The sequence below is a fragment of the Cydia amplana genome, chromosome 23 (genome assembly GCF_948474715.1).
Source record: "Cydia amplana chromosome 23, ilCydAmpl1.1, whole genome shotgun sequence".
In the NCBI taxonomy this organism is placed as follows: Eukaryota; Metazoa; Arthropoda; class Insecta; order Lepidoptera; family Tortricidae; genus Cydia; species Cydia amplana.
Genome location: NC_086091.1, coordinates 398,414 through 416,540, shown reverse-complemented (window position 1 = coordinate 416,540; position 18,127 = coordinate 398,414). Strand labels below are relative to the sequence as shown.

General features: G+C 43.5%; 1 protein-coding gene across 1 annotated transcript in view; it reads left to right on the top strand.

Moving 5' to 3' along the window:
• LOC134658789 (uncharacterized) overlaps positions 1 to 17,554 on the top strand; it is a 248,583-nt gene extending 231,029 nt beyond the window's left edge. Inside the window, exons 20-29 of the mRNA XM_063514436.1 lie at positions 1,295 to 1,398; positions 1,954 to 2,082; positions 2,515 to 2,756; positions 4,909 to 5,093; positions 7,276 to 7,440; positions 8,880 to 9,024; positions 10,193 to 10,305; positions 11,860 to 11,973; positions 13,397 to 13,512; positions 17,355 to 17,554. Coding sequence (XP_063370506.1) covers positions 1,295 to 1,398; positions 1,954 to 2,082; positions 2,515 to 2,756; positions 4,909 to 5,093; positions 7,276 to 7,440; positions 8,880 to 9,024; positions 10,193 to 10,305; positions 11,860 to 11,973; positions 13,397 to 13,512; positions 17,355 to 17,554 — 1,513 coding nt within the window. The remainder of the gene's footprint in view (positions 1 to 1,294; positions 1,399 to 1,953; positions 2,083 to 2,514; positions 2,757 to 4,908; positions 5,094 to 7,275; positions 7,441 to 8,879; positions 9,025 to 10,192; positions 10,306 to 11,859; positions 11,974 to 13,396; positions 13,513 to 17,354) is intronic.
• Positions 17,555 to 18,127: the final 573 nt, after the last annotated feature.

Below are 18,127 nucleotides of genomic sequence, written 5' to 3'. Positions count from 1 at the left end.
ATTCAAACGGCAGATAGGTTGAGTCATTTGCTATCTTCTCATGCGTAAAAAAATGGCTATGGTTTTTTTTAATATTGCGCAAGTAAACATTTGAAATTTACGAAAAACTGGCATAGAGCTGAAAAAAAAACGTACGCAAATGTTTTTTTTCTAGGCATGAGAAGATAGAAAATGACTCAACCTATCTGCCGTTTTAATTTGGCAAACGATGTACCAAACATCCTGTATATAGCTATCATATCTTTAGGTAGGTACCTATATCATATTCATTATAAAATTGTATGGTGTAATTGAGAACTTTTTACATGATAAGAGGTCGGTAGTCTTTACATAGGTTTTATATAATTTATTTCCTACGCATTGCATCTTATCCATTCAGAACTAGGAAAACTATAACAGGATATCTACAACTGTAAGTCTTCAGGTTACTCTCACTATTTCATAACCTAAAGAAAATTGTGATCTAGCCTTCAAAGAACTAAGTCTTATTTGCAACTGCGCTTTAGACGCTAGTGCGGAAAGTGAATGGTCTAAATGCGTTTGTGTACTGTACGGGAATAGTCCAGTTTCCGGCCGCGGCTTCCTTCGCGACCGACCTCTGGTTCGATTTGTGTGTCATCTCTATATTTAGAGCTAGATCTAGAACAGGTATTGTGCGGTTCAAGGGGATACCATATTTGTGTTGATGAATTAGTGATAAATGCTGTTTTTAGTTCAAGCCTTAATGTGAGTTTAATGATCAACTGTCTGCATTGAGAGACACTAGGGCAGTAATTAAGTAAATGCTTGTTATTTTTATATCTTTACGTCTTAACTTAACATATATACTTACTATGTAGATTCTCATACACCATATAAGTTAGATTTTTGTAATCTTTTAACGCGGAATATAAAATGATTACGTATACGTACATGTTAATAAAATAAATATTTGGACTTGTTGGTTTTGGACTAGGGATTTACGCTGCAAAATTAAATACTTCCAAAAAACTATCGAATATTATATTTTTTCTTTTATTGATAATGATTAAAGAAATATTAAGGTCGCTATAAATACTTATGCAAACCTTATTTCCTATATTTCTTTGTTTAACTGTCTAAATCGCATTAATGGTTGCACCATACTGGTTCTTTCCGAATTCTTAAGCATGCCGTTTGGTGTTACAGTGACCTGGAAGGTGGTGCGGCGACGGCCCCATCCGGCAGTTCCAGCAGTTCCAGCTTGTCTTCCAGAAGTAACGAGAGCACCACGGTGCCTGCTGACCCGCAAGGTGAGTTATAATAGTTCTCACAGTGACCTGGAAGGTGGCGCGGCGACAGCCCCATCCGGCAGTTCCAGCAGTTCCAGCTTGTCTTCCAGAAGTAACGAGAGCACCACGGTGCCTGCTGATCTGCAAGGTAACATGTTCTCCTCTTTAGATACGAAGCGTTTGGGGGAAATTGATTGCATTCAAAGATCCATACCAATTGTACAGTCAAAGAATTTAATTTCATACCCATTTTGTACTTGTCACAGTGACAATAGTATGGGGTCTCTAGCGACTTTTATACTGATTGTCACTGTGACAAGGTACGAAATGGGTCGGAAATTTTATTCTTTGTACATGAATCGTAGAATAAGTACCCAAATTTTTTGAGGTGTTTAATCCCATTTCTCGAATAATAGACAAACTTAGACGAAAAATTTCATCGTTTTCCCCAGGATTTTTAATTTCTTAAACCGAGCGCTGTTTTTTTCTGTCAACGTAACTTGTTAGCTGGTAATTTTTAGCCCGTATGGAGTTACCCGTTCTATTTATTAAAAATATAACTTTTTGTTGTGACTAAATAGAAAATTCGGACACTCAGGAGATATTGTCTTGCCCACTGACAGTCGAGTTTCTGAGTCATATCGACGATCTTGATTCTCACGCGGATATCCACATTTATATCACATTATAATGTTCCTTCCAGCTTCCCAATCGGACTGGTCGGAGGAAGAGGATCCCCTCGCCCCGCAGTGGGCGGACAGTCTCCCCCCTCAGATCCTGGACTCGCTGCTCCTGGATAAGCGGCTCAGGAAGCGTCAGGAGGTCATCCATGGTAAGTTGGTCACATCACAGAAAAAACCGGCCAAGTGCGAGTCGGACTCGCGCACGGAGGGTTCCGCACCATCAACAAAAAATAGACCAAAACAAGCAAAAAAACGGTCACGCATCCAAGTACTGACCCCGCCCGACGTTGCTTAACTTCGGTCAAAAATCACGTTTGTTGTATGGGAGCCCCACTTAAATCTTTATTTTATTCTGTTTTTAGTATTTGTTGTTATAGCGGCAACAGAAATACATCATCTGTGAAAATTTCAACTGTCTAGCTATCACGGTTCGTGAGATACAGCCTGGTGACAGACGGACGGACGGACAGCGGAGTCTTAGTAATAGGGTCCCGTTTTTACCCTTTGGGTACGGAACCCTAAAAATATGACCCAAAGCTTTGTAGTAAGAAATAACTTCCTTTTTTTAAATTCTTCAACAGAACTAATCGTCTCCGAAGGCTCGCACGTCCGTTGGCTCAAAGTCCTCGGCGTCGATTTCCTGCGACCGTTGGAAAAGCAGCCGTCCCTTTTACCCGCCGAAGAACTGAGGGCACTCTTCCCCAACCTCCCTGGTGTTAGAGAGAGACACATGAAGCTGTACGCGGATCTGAGGGCGCTGAGGAATGACTCGAGTAACCATATTGTGCCGATTAGGGCTGTTGCTGATGCCATGCTTGGAACGGTGAGTAATGCCATCTCTCTTACTCTTAGCACATTAAAGAACTCATAGTCGTTTTGTCTTATAATTCTATCTGTAGTGCAAAAGTAGGAGATACGTTTCAAAAATCCATGAAAACCGCGGTTAGCCCCTGTCAAATCAAATCCCACGATGTGACGTCACCATAAGCGTTGCGGCTCATATATGAGCCGCGGGAGCTGACGAGTTAAGGGTGGTCCATCTGTCCAGTTTCTTTGTCCAATCTGTATTTGCATCTCACATTTTGCTTAGTGAGAGAGTGAGACGCAATGCACATTGGACAAAGAAATTGGACAGGTGGAATATAAGAAATAGGCGAGGCATGATGGTAGGACACCTTATACGGCATGACAACTTTTTCCTAAACACCCTGGAAGGCGGGATTGAAAAGACGAGAAAAAGGGAAACCTAGAATAGGCTACATGACTAATTTTTTTTATGGTATCAATCGATCGGGTTTGTTTTTAGGATCAAATGTCTATATGGGACCCATTGCATTAAAGTAACACAAAAGTCAGAAATTGTAGTCAAAGGCCGACAGTCGCACTTCACTCGCGAAACGCGCTATACAAAACGGCCAGGGGCCGTGACGTCATCGCCCATCTTGTAGTATGGACAAAACAAGAAAATTGCGTTTTTGTCGGTGAAATATTGCGTTTATGTATACATAGTAGATATACAATATTTTTTTGTATGAAATGTAAGGAATCGAATGGTACCCTTACTTTTATCGTTTTTGGAAGTTAAAAAAAACTTAAATTTTGAAACTTTCAGGTCCTGTATTTTTGTAATTTTTTAATATCCACATTATTGTGATAAATTGCTCGTTTGCTATCTATTTTACTAGATTTTGTTATAAAATTTAACATGTGTCATCATCCCTATTACTTATATCAGAAACAAGAAAGAAATGATTGGTTATAGCTCCATCCGAGTAAGTTATGATGATGATGATGGTATACCACCCTTAAGCCACAATCAGAAAGATCATTCAATGCGCACAATCGTAATTTAATAACAACCATAATCCAAAGAAAGTTTCAGCAAATATGAAATGAATGACTAATTTATAAAACATATCCTCATATGTTTACAGTTAGAGAAAGTACTTTATAGACTTTTATTTTATCTATGAAAGCAGCAAGCAGAAGTTGCTAAGCGGGCGAGGTGTTCAGAATGATCTTGACGCGACTTTATTCATAAGAGAATAAGAGCGCGTCAAGGTAATTATGAACACCTCGCCCGCTTAGCAACTTCTGCTGCTGACTACGTCGTATTTCTTGCATATATTCCTTTTCTTTTGTATTCTCTATTAATTATTCCTTTTGTGTGTCTTTGTAGTGTTTTAATATGTAGCTTTATGTGTTATCTGTCGTGGCATCACCGAATGGATACGGAAGACCAGCGCTGGTTTTATAGCATTATGCCGAGTTGGGTCCATTTCGTGATTGATTTCTTCTTTTCTTGCTGTTGTTGATGTCTGTACACGTCCGTACATGTTTTGTGATTGTCACGAATAAAAATCTTTTACCTTATCTTATCTTATTTTAATTTTTAATAAGCAGAAACGTCTGCGAACGATGCTATCAAGCTTAGAATAAATTTAAAAGTGGAAAAATTTCTGTCTTGGGTGAAACTTGAACTCACGGCCTCTGGATCGATACTCCAGCGCTCTGACATCTGAGCCACCAAGACCACATCCATAGCCAGCAAATCTTTTATCTTAGCTTGACCACCGGTCTGGCCTAGCGGGTCACTACCCTGCCTGTGAAGCCGATGGTCCTGGGTTCGAATCCCGGTAAGGGCATTTATTTGTGTGATGAGCACAGATATTTGTTCCTGAGTGGGTGTTTTCTATGTATTTAAGTATTTGTATATTATATATATCGTTGTCTGAGTACCCACAACACAAGCCTTCTTGAGCTTACTGTGGGACTTCTGTGTAAGAATGTCCTATAATATTTATTTATTTGTTTATTTAAGACCTCATCCATAGCCAGCAAATCTTTTATCTTATCTTTTCTTTTCTTATCTTATCTTTTCTTATCTTATATTTTCTTATCTTATCTTATCTTTTCTTATCTTATCTTATCTTATCTTGTCTTATCTTATATTATCTTATCTTATCTGTCCTCAGCTGGGTGACTCGGGCTACGCGTCCTGCCTGTCCCGGTTCTGCCGGGGCCAGCGCCTGGCTCTGGAGACCCTCCGCGAGCGGCGCAGGAAGAACAAGGAACTGCACCACTTCCTGTCGGCCCGCGAGCAGCTGCCCAGGTGTGGGAGACTGCAACTGAGGGATCTACTCGCCTGTGTCTGGCAGAGGTAAGATAAGATAAGATAAAAGATAGTTTATTCAAGTAGGCATAATTACAATGCGCTTATGAACGTCAAATAAAGCTAGGTAGACCGGCTCCAACCCTACACCTCTGCCCCGAGAAGATTTAAATCCCCCCTCAATTGGAGGAGGGTATCCCATTATGGGACCGGCAACAAACTCGGCGGGACACATCTTTTCAAAAATAATTACATCTTACATCTTAAGCTTTCCTCAGCTGGGTGACTCGGGTTAGGTGTGGAAGGTTGCAACTGAGGAATCTACTCGCATGTGTCTGGCAGAGGTAAGCTTTGGATTTTTGGGGTTCCGTACCTCAAAAGGAAAAAAACCGGCCGAGTGCGAGTCGGACTCGCGCACGGAGGGTTCCGCGCCATCAACAAAAAATAGAGCGAAACAAGCAAAAAAACGGTCACCCATCCAAGTACTGACCCCGCCCGACGTTGCTTAACTTCGGTCAAAAATCACGTTTGTTGTATGGGACACTTAAATCTTTACTTTATTCTGTTTTTAGTATTTGTTGTTATAGCGGCAACAGAAATATATCATCTGTCACGGTTCGTGAGATACAGCCTGGTGACAGACGGACGGATGAACGGACGGACGGACGGACAGCGGAGTCTTAGTAATAGTTTTTACCCTTTGGGTACGGAACCCTAAAAACGGAACTCTTATAGGATCACTCGTGCGTCTGTCTGTCTATCTGTCCGACCATTCCCCCCGTCTTTATCTCCGATACTACTGGGTCTAAAATGAAAAAAAAAACCTATAAACTAGTGGCTCTGCGAGCTGTAGACCTCGCGAGCATAGCTTATTGGGACCGTACACGATGACAGCGCCACACAGCGGTTTGATCAATCAACAATACAAAGATTTTAATTTATTAAAAAAAAGAAGTTTAAGTGAAAAATAAAAATACAAAAAGTTATGTCTTACTGGGGATCGAACCCAGACTTTCTGTGTGCAAACAAAAAAGACATTGTTTACAAAATGCGCCATGATAGTTCTTAGGTAAGCTGACGAAATTAGGCTACTCATTCTCGAGTACAAACTAAATATCTAAATACCGCCTAAACCAGCAATACAATTTTTCTGCATTTTTTGCCATTTACTATGTAAATATGTCTCAAAAAGAAAATACTCTTATGATATCGATACGACTATTTGTTTAAGCGCGAGGTATCACAACTCCTCCATTTTTGAAAATTTCCAAAAGCGGGATCGACAAAATTTTTTTATTTACTCATAGAATCTGGTCACAAAATTTCACAAGAATCGGTTGAGAATTGTGACCTGTAGAGGAGAACATCCGGACATACAAAAGCAAAATGCCCGAGTCAAAACGTAGACCTTCGCTACGCTTCGGTCAATGACAGGAAAACCTATTAGAAATGTGCAGTCAAGCTTGAGTCGGAGTCGTCGGACTTAATGTACAGAACCCTTGGAACGCGAGTCCGACTCGCACTTGGCCGGTTTTTTTATTACAAACGTTTAAAAACTTGTCGGTATTGAGGACAAAGATAAAAGTTGTGTGATAGAGTTTAGGGGAAGTTTCCTCTACTTAAAATAAATTATTTCACACCACGCACGAAATAAAACACCGAACATAGATTGCAGTTATTTTTAAACACAATTTCTAATTAATAGATCGGATAGAAATATAAAAAGTAAGTGAGTTGATCGTGACGTCACTATACTCGTTTTCATATAAATTCCATATTAGCTAATCGTTTTAACAGTTCTAAAAAAGAAGCTGATTTGACTAGTAGGAAAGCAGCCTATTACGTAGAATTTTCTGTCGATTCTGATTTCGAATATAACTTTAAGGAGTTTAAGGGTACACATACCAATCATTTTTTTTTGCCAGAAAACTCCATCAATCTCTTAACCCGTCATTTTCCACGATATGACGTCACCCATAAGCGTTCTGACGCAAATTCCTTCCTGAAGATGTGGTCTCAGCACAAAATGTGAACCAATTTAAAAATCAACTAGACAAGCACACCTATACATCAACTTGTCAATGACAACTGTCAATGATTACTGGATACAGGCAATATCAGTTGTCACAACTGCCTGCCTGCTTATAGAATAATAATAATAATAATAAATTTGAGCCCTCGGGAGCTGACAGATACTGATAATACCATTAACTTTCGCATTATATTCCAGATTGACGAAATACCAACTCCTGTTGCAAGGCGTCGTGGACACGGTGTGCGAGTCGGACGCGGACACGGACGAAGATATCGCCCAGCTGAAGAAGGCGCACGACACCGCCAAGGACGTGCTGCAGAGCGTCGACACTGCCATCAGGACCGCTGAGAATGACCACAGGTATGTCCTGAGATACCAACTCCTCTGCAAGACACGGTGTGCGAGTCAGACGTGGACATCGCGCAGCTGAAGACGCACGACACCGCCAAGGACGTGCTGCAGAGCGTCGACACTGCCATCAGGACCGCTGAGAATGACCACAGGTATGTCCTGAGATACCAACTCCTCTGCAAGACACGGTGTGCGAGTCAGACGTGGACATCGCGCAGCTGAAGACGCACGACACCGCCAAGGACGTGCTGCAGAGCGTCGACACTGCCATCAGGACCGCTGAGAATGACCACAGGTATGTCCTGAGATACCAACTCCTCTGCAAGACACGGTGTGCGAGTCAGACGTGGACATCGCGCAGCTGAAGACGCACGACACCGCCAAGGACGTGCTGCAGAGCGTCGACACTGCCATCAGGACCGCTGAGAATGACCACAGGTATGTCCTGAGATACCAACTCCTCTGCAAGACACGGTGTGCGAGTCAGACGTGGACATCGCGCAGCTGTAGAAGGCGCACGACACCGCCAAGGACGTGCTGCAGAGCGTCGACACTGCCATCAGGACCGCTGAGAATGACCACAGGTATGTCCACGTCCTTAAAATCCATACCTACTACAAAAAAAATGGAAAAATGACATGTCCCACGAATCTGGAAAAGCCTAACTGATAATGTATCTCCAGTAGATCACAGACTTAAGCCTGTGCACAACGGATGCGTGTTTTTGGACGTGCAAGTGCCTGTTGTAATACACAGAATCTTGTGAGCGACGGCATATCGCTTGCACGGCTCTAACATTTTAGCTCACATGCATGTATGTCGGTGTTTGACCTTCCGGTTGTATTTCCCATACAAAATCAGTCCCAGTGCTCCCGAGATTTCCAGAAATGAATGCTAGCAATGACCACTGTTACATAACATTAAGACCTCACATGGCGACCGTGCCAAATGAGACTACATTTACAAAATGACTACATTCACATGGCGACCGTGCCAAATGAGACTACATTTAAATATAGTTTGTAGCTTTCTAGTAGACCCCGAAGGCTTATCCTATTGTCTATTGTTCAGTAAAACCGCACGTGCTACTTACCTGCAAAAAAGGGTCCTAATTATTCTATTTGGCACCTGAGCGCGGGCTAGTCCAACGCTCAAACAACCAGTGTAGGTGCGCTCTCCGATAACGCGCCTTTGTTACGCATCTCGATGACACATTTTAGACTGGTTCTGTAGCGTTCGACTCGCCGGCACTCAGTAACCGAAGTACCGATTTTTTATGCAGGTGGTTGTGGCACGTGGCACGTGCGGTTTTTCTTAACAATAGACAATAGGATTAGCCTTCGGGGTCTATTAGAAAGCTACAAACTATTCCAGCGCACAGCTAAAGCGAGTTCTTTGCTTACTTGATATTTGATGTGTAATAATTGACTTGATTATCTTGTTTACAGGCTTCGAACAATCCAGAACAAACTGGAAATCCGCGCGGGCAGTGAGTGGGAAGAGTTGCGTAGACTGGACCTAACCCAGAGACAACTTCGCATGGAAGGAGATTTGGCTATTAGGCATGATGGCAATAAAAAGATCAGCGTTCTGGTGAGTTATGCTCTACAATATATATTTTAGCTTCATCTGCTAGAAGTTACTGCACAGTGTTATTAATCTTCAGAAAAGTTACTCCAAGATTTATACTTCGTTTACACTTTAATTTACACTAGGAACTTCTTAGGCGCATACAGATTCACTCACAAAAGGCCTTGCTGATTTACAATAAAATATGTACCTAATAGGTGACATACGTATACATGACGTATATAACGATAAATATCTGGGAGACCGAGCAAAGCGCGGAAAACATATAATAATTCAAAAATGCGCGTTTTTCCCAGGGATAAGTCCTAGCTAAATCGATTTTCGCCCCTGAAAACCCCCATATAGCAAATTTCATCGAAATCCTTAGAGCCGTTTTCGTGATCCCCGAAATATATATATAGATAAATATACAAGAATTGCTCGTTTAAAGGTATTAGATTGGATGACTTTTTACAACAGGACATTTTGCAGATTAGATGACACTTTAAGGCATCGGAGTGGGATCTTTTTCTAGGTCGTTTCTAGGGTCATCTAGAGTAGCGATGGGCGAGGCGAGTTATCTGATTCGAATAATTCGAATCAGCCTACAGATGAGTTAATTCGAATCAAGACTATGGGCAATTCGAATCAACTCGACCACTAGCTAACTCGGCGAACAACTCGCCGAGCCGAGTCAACGCTATCACACTGCTACTATTAAGGCCATTCAAAAATAAACCTTAATACCGTAGCCTGAAGGCTCTCTTTACAACAACTGCCGCTCGATTCGCCGTCTCAACTCGAGTTGGTACTATGACCATTCAAAAATAAACCTTAATTCCGTAACCCGTAGGTTCTTTTTACAACAACTGCCGCTTGATTCGCCATCCCAAGTATCCCAACTCGAGTTCACTGCTAGTATGGCCCTTCAAAAATAAACCTTAATTCCGTGCCCTGAAGGTTCTTTTTACAACAACTGCCGCGTAACTCGCCGTCTCAACTCGCTCCGCGCCTGTGCCTGTGACCTTGTCGCGAACCACGCGAATCGTCGAGTCGAGTCAACTCGATTTTGAATTCGAATCAGCGGCCGAATCAATTCGAATGATTCGAATTGAAAAAAAGTGGACTCGTCACATCGCTAATCTAGAGTAAGGGACAAAGGACATTCTGTAACAATTGCGTATGTTTCCAGGCTTTGATGCTGACAGACGTATTAGTCCTGTTACAACGTGAAGGCGACAAGTTCGTGCTCCGCCCCATTCCCGCGCCGAGCCAGCAGGGGGCGCTGTCGCCTCTCGTCAAATGGTTAGTCAAAAAAATTCAGAATCAGAATCAGAACATTTATTGATAAAAGCAAATTTCATTTACATGTCAGAAATGGGGTTATAAATATTTACAAGATACGTCACAACAAGTATACATTCATACAAATTTATAGGTACAGGCAATAATACAAGTAGGTACAATATCAAAAAAAATGTTAGGTACATTAGTTTGTGGTTTGTTTTTGTAGTAGTGGGTCAATGAAATAAATGAATGAAATGAATATTATGGAAATATTCGTCAATAGTGTAATAAGCCAATTGTAACCTTATGTTTAGATATGAAAACAGAACCTTTTATTACCAACTTTCAGGAGTGTTCTAGAGACTTGCGGCCATATTCGAACTTTAAGATACGTCAATTACTAGAGATTGAAACGATATGGATTGGATATGTCAGCGTCAAACAAGTGTCAAAAGTGACGCGTTTGTTTGAAGAAACGTCACTTTTGACACTTGTTTGACACTGACATATCTATTCCATATCGTTTCAATCTCTAGTATTTGACGTATCTTAAAGTTCGAATATGGCCGTTGGAGTTTTGTTCTGTGCTGTTTGTATATGACACCGTAAGATTGTGAACCCGTTAGTTTATAATCTAACGTAGGTTAAGTTAGTTTATAATCTCCCTACCGTCAGTTTATAATTTAACTAGCGAGATTATGATCTGACGAGTGTTTACAATTTTACGGTGACATATACAACGCTATAATGAACCAGGGATGTTGCGGATGCCGATTTTTTGACATCCGCGGATGCGGATGCGGATTTTTAGAGGCTCACATCCGCGGATGCGGATGCGGATGTCAAGATAGGTACATAAAAAACGCCAAATATTACATTTAAGTAATTTTTATTTCAAAAAACCAAGTACGAGTCGGACTCGCGTTCCAAGGGTTCCGTACATTAAGTCCCACTCACGCTTGACTGCTAATTTCTAATAGGTTTTTTTGGCTAATGACTAAATTACCTAGCAGTCTAGCACTTACGCCGATGCTAAGACGTTCCTGTACCGACCTGTTCCACATCCGCATCCGCATTAAATCCGCATCGATTTTATGCGGATGCGGATGCAGATGCGGATGTTGAAAATAATGCGGAAGTTCCGCGGTTGCGGATGCGGATGCGGATATTCGCAACATCCCTGTAATGAACTGTCATAATAATACAGGGTGCTTCCTGTAACAGGAGCAATAAATTAAACTAAAGGCTGTACTCCTCAAACTGACCAACATTTGTTCAGCAACTTTTAAAAATTATGAATTCTTTAGACTTCCTCTTTTTCATACAAAATAAATATTGCCTTCAATGTACGCTGACATCAGTGTGTTTGACGTTGCTTGTCACGCTTTAAACATAACAAAATTTGCAATGCATTGCGTCTTAGAATAAACTTTAAAGTGTAATAAAAATCAAAACGTGAGTTATTTTCAAAAGTTGCTGAACAAATGTTGGTCAGTTTGAGGAGTACAGCCTACAGTTTAATTTATTGCTCCTGTTACAGGAAGCACCCTGTATAGTGTGTATGTATTTCAGGGACAAGGTGTTGTTCCGTCCGAACGCCGCGGCTCGAAACACGTTCTTTCTGATGAACATCAACGGGGTACAGATGCACGAACTATCCGCTAATACGCCCGCCGAATACGCCACGTATGTACAATCTATAGCTATCACGTGTCTGTCTGTCTGTCTGTCCACGGCTAATCTAGTCTCGGAACAAAAGTGTACTAATTTTGTGTGTAATATTCGATGGACTCGAGTGTAAAGTTTAAATTATAGTCTGTCAAGCTCGATATGTCCCTTAAGGGGATAAGTTCGCCTTTGTACTGCCTATCCTGTGCCATATATTTGTGTTTTGTGTTTTGTAAAATAAAGAGTTTATACATACATACATACATGTCAGTAGCAATGTAAAGCAAACTAAAGTATGGACCTAGGAAATTAACAAAAAAAAAGCAGCAATGTACATCGAACAACGATGAAATGTAAACAAAACAACACAGATAAGATATAAATGACACATTGCCGCCTTTTTCTTCTGAAAAGATTTGCTTGACCAAGTATATTATAATTAAAAAAACCGGCCAAGTGCGAGTCGGAATCGCGCACGGAGGGTTCCGCACCATCAACAAAAAATAGAGCAAAACAAGCAAAAAAACGAAACGGTCACCCATCCAAGTACTGACCCCGCCCGACGTTGCTTAACTTCGGTCAAAAATCACGTTTGTTGTATGGGAGCCCCACTTACATCTTTATTTTATTCTGTTTTTAGTATTTGTTGTTATAGCGGCAACAGAAATACATCATCTGTGAAAATTTCAACTGTCTAGCTATCACGGTTCGTAAGATACAGCCTGGTGACAGACGGACGGACGGACAGCGGAGTCTTAGTAATAGGGTCCCGTTTTTACCCTTTGGGTACGGAACCCTAAAAAATTAAGATTCCTGAGCCACTTTATTATTGTATTGTAAATGTATTTTGAAATAAGATTTTAAACTGGCCACCGTTTACAACTTTTCACTGCATGTACCGATTGCGTTAAGCCTGTTCAACAAGCTTAACCCTTAAATGCATTATGATGTAGATCTACATCGTATATTTTGATGGCCCTTGGCTCAATATGCATATATAAACTTTTAATTACATACTACGATTTTTTACTTTATTTTCCCACAATCTATACAACATTACCCATCTATTTCAATTTCATAATTCATAATTTATTCATTGCTTTTATGGGTTTTACAAGATATTATAGTATTTACATGTTCCAACATAAACCCCGTTGGGGCACAGCAATATACATAAAGACTTAAAAACTAATACTTATTAACTAGCACACACTAGCAATTAACATTATTAAGACTTATAATTTTAAGATACTCCTTTATATTGTAAAATGAGTTTTCAACCAAGAACTTTCTTAGTTTGTTAAAGAATGTAGAATCTTTCTCTATATGTTTTAGTTCTGACGGTATGTTGTTATATACTTTATTAGGAAATTATACAAAAAAACATGCATTTAAGGGTTAGTTGCGTACAAATTGTAAATTTCCCTATTTTCCATTATAGATGGGTGAAAAACATCCAAGAGTGTCCTCTGGCCAAACTGACGGAGCAGAAGCCGAGCCTCACCCCGCAGCACGCGCACTCGGCCTCCACCGCCAGCCGCACCACCGACGACGAGGGTACTGTGCAAATACAATACAATACAATACAATACAATACAAACTGACGGAGCAGAAGCCGAGCCTCACCCCGCAGCACGCGCACTCGGCCTCCACCGCCAGCCGCACCACCGACGACGAGGGTACTGTGCAAATACAATACAATACAATACAATACAATACAAACTGACGGAGCAGAAGCCGAGCCTCACCCCGCAGCACGCGCACTCGGCCTCCACCGCCAGCCGCACCACCGACGACGAGGGTACTGTGCAAATACAATACAATACAATACAATACAATACAAACTGACGGAGCAGAAGCCGAGCCTCACCCCGCAGCACGCGCACTCGGCCTCCACCGCCAGCCGCACCACCGACGACGAGGGTACTGTGCAAATACAATACAATACAATACAATACAATACAAACTGACGGAGCAGAAGCCGAGCCTCACCCCGCAGCACGCGCACTCGGCCTCCACCGCCAGCCGCACCACCGACGACGAGGGTACTGTGCAAATACAATACAATACAATACAATACAATACAAACTGACGGAGCAGAAGCCGAGCCTCACCCCGCAGCACGCGCACTCGGCCTCCACCGCCAGCCGCACCACCGACGACGAGGGTACTGTGCAAATACAATACAATACAATACAATACAATACAAACTGACGGAGCAGAAGCCGAGCCTCACCCCGCAGCACGCGCACTCGGCCTCCACCGCCAGCCGCACCACCGACGACGAGGGTACTGTGCAAATACAATACAATACAATACAATACAATACAAACTGACGGAGCAGAAGCCGAGCCTCACCCCGCAGCACGCGCACTCGGCCTCCACCGCCAGCCGCACCACCGACGACGAGGGTACTGTGCAAATACAATACAATACAATACAATACAATACAAACTGACGGAGCAGAAGCCGAGCCTCACCCCGCAGCACGCGCACTCGGCCTCCACCGCCAGCCGCACCACCGACGACGAGGGTACTGTGCAAATACAATACAATACAATACAATACAATACAAACTGACGGAGCAGAAGCCGAGCCTCACCCCGCAGCACGCGCACTCGGCCTCCACCGCCAGCCGCACCACCGACGACGAGGGTACTGTGCAAATACAATACAATACAATACAATACAATACAAACTGACGGAGCAGAAGCCGAGCCTCACCCCGCAGCACGCGCACTCGGCCTCCACCGCCAGCCGCACCACCGACGACGAGGGTACTGTGCAAATACAATACAATACAATACAATACAATACAAACTGACGGAGCAGAAGCCGAGCCTCACCCCGCAGCACGCGCACTCGGCCTCCACCGCCAGCCGCACCACCGACGACGAGGGTACTGTGCAAATACAATACAATACAATACAAACTGACGGAGCAGAAGCCGAGCCTCACCCCGCAGCACGCGCACTCGGCCTCCACCGCCAGCCGCACCACCGACGACGAGGGTACTGTGCAAATACTATACAATACAATACAATACAATACAATACAAACTGACGGAGCAGAAGCCGAGCCTCACCCCGCAGCACGCGCACTCGGCCTCCACCGCCAGCCGCACCACCGACGACGAGGGTACTGTGCAAATACAATACAATACAATACAATACAATACAAACTGACGGAGCAGAAGCCGAGCCTCACCCCGCAGCACGCGCACTCGGCCTCCACCGCCAGCCGCACCACCGACGACGAGGGTACTGTGCAAATACTATACAATACAATACAATACAATACAAACTGACGGAGCAGAAGCCGAGCCTCACCCCGCAGCACGCGCACTCGGCCTCCACCGCCAGCCGCACCACCGACGACGAGGGTACTGTGCAAATACTATACAATACAATACAATACAATACAAACTGACGGAGCAGAAGCCGAGCCTCACCCCGCAGCACGCGCACTCGGCCTCCACCGCCAGCCGCACCACCGACGACGAGGGTACTGTGCAAATACTATACAATACAATACAATACAATACAAACTGACGGAGCAGAAGCCGAGCCTCACCCCGCAGCACGCGCACTCGGCCTCCACCGCCAGCCGCACCACCGACGACGAGGGTACTGTGCAAATACTATACAATACAATACAATACAATACAAACTGACGGAGCAGAAGCCGAGCCTCACCCCGCAGCACGCGCACTCGGCCTCCACCGCCAGCCGCACCACCGACGACGAGGGTACTGTGCAAATACTATACAATACAATACAATACAATACAAACTGACGGAGCAGAAGCCGAGCCTCACCCCGCAGCACGCGCACTCGGCCTCCACCGCCAGCCGCACCACCGACGACGAGGGTACTGTGCAAATACAATACAATACAATACAATACAATACAAACTGACGGAGCAGAAGCCGAGCCTCACCCCGCAGCACGCGCACTCGGCCTCCACCGCCAGCCGCACCACCGACGACGAGGGTACTGTGCAAATACTATACAATACAATACAATACAATACAAACTGACGGAGCAGAAGCCGAGCCTCACCCCGCAGCACGCGCACTCGGCCTCCACCGCCAGCCGCACCACCGACGACGAGGGTACTGTGCAAATACTATACAATACAATACAATACAATACAATACAATACAAACTGACGGAGCAGAAGCCGAGCCTCACCCCGCAGCACGCGCACTCGGCCTCCACCGCCAGCCGCACCACCGACGACGAGGGTACTGTGCAAATACTATACAATACAATACAATACAATACAAACTGACGGAGCAGAAGCCGAGCCTCACCCCGCAGCACGCGCACTCGGCCTCCACCGCCAGCCGCACCACCGACGACGAGGGTACTGGGCAAATACTATACAATACAATACAATACAAATACTCTTTACAATACATATGGTGATACTCTCCCGAACTAGTGCGGGAAATAACACTTTCCGTGCGTATGTCGAAAGTTTAAAGTGCCATATGTACTTAAAAACGTTGTACGATACACGTGCGAATAGGTAATTCACAACTCGTGTCGATTTAAACACTGCCTTCGATCGTGTTTTAATTTATCGCCAATTAATCTACTCGAGACTGGGCCAAAGGTATGGCGCCATCGCTCGAAAAGATTGCACCATGGTATTTGAGTAGTGTCGAGTAGATGGCGTTAATTTTTGACATTTAACAAGTTGACACATATCAGTGAAATAATAAGGGTCAAAGTCAAATGGCGTGCTAACAGTTTCAGTCTTCTGTCGCTAGATGGCAGTAAATTTACTGTGGCTAAATAATTTATTTTTACGATAACTCTATACACTCGTATATAAGTTAATTTTGCTCTGTGTACACTGTACAATGTACAAGTAACTAAAGTTCCGGGTTCCGGTTGTAAAAAGCCTTGCGAAATTAAACCTTATTCATCATCTTCCTCGCGTTGTCCCGGCATTTTGCCACGGCTCATGGGAGCCTGGGGTCCGCTTGGCAACTAATCCCAGTAATTGGCGTGGGCACTAGTTTTTACGGAAGCGACTGCCATCTGACCTTCCAAACCAGAGGGTAAACTAGGCCCGTATCGGGATTAGTCCGGTTCCCTCACGATGTTTTCCTTCACCGAAAAGCGACTGGTAAATATCAAATGATATTTCGTACATAAGTTCCGTTAAACTCTTTGGTACGAGCCGGGGTTCGAACGCACGCTCTTACCGCTAGGCCACCAGCGCTTCGAAATTAAATTTGACGACCGGTCTGGCCCAGCGGGTAGTGACTCTGCCTGCTAAGCCGATGGTCCTGGGTTCGAATCCCGGTAAGGGCATTTATTTGTGTGATGAACAAAAAAAAAAAAATATTAATGTTATTAAAACTCATTTTCGAATATCATCCATAGGTAGCAACGTATCTCGCAACCCGTCCGATGCCTCCGAGAAATCCGCCGCGGCCGAGGAGCGGGACAGAGTTAGCGCCGAGAGGGAGAGGGAACGAGCGGTCAGCGCCGAGAGGGAGAGAGAGAGGGAAGCGGAGAAACAGAAGGAGAAAGAGAAGGAACGCGAGAAGGATGAAGTTGTTGATAGGGAGCAGCATGTGTGAGTATTCGTATGTTTTATACATTTTGTAGTGTTGTTCAGGGATGTTGCGGATACAGATTTATTGACATCCGCGGATGCGGATGCGGATGCGGATATTTAAGACAAGACAAGACAAAGACAAATTATTTATTTGTAAACATAGGTAACAGTGTTGGAGTGTTGTTAAAGGCTCACATCCGCGGATGCGGATGCGGATGCGGATGTCAAGATTAGGTACTTAGAAAACGTCAAATATTACATTTTTAGTATTTTTTTATTAAAAAAAAAACGAAACGTTTAGTATTTGAGCAAGAATATTGGTGCGTTATATTTAATAAACAGTAACTTGGCCGACTTTTCTGGATCTAGACGATTTCGTTATAGGTAATGACGAAATTACCTAGCACTTACGCCGCCGCTAAGACGTTCCTGTACCGACTTGTTAGACATCCGCATCCGCATAAGCTCCGCATCGATTTTATGCGGATGCGGATGCAGATGCGGATGTTGAAAATAATGCGGAAGTTCCGCGGTTGCGGATGCGGATGCGGATGTTCGCAACATCCCTGGTGTTGTTTAAGCATAGGGAGTATTA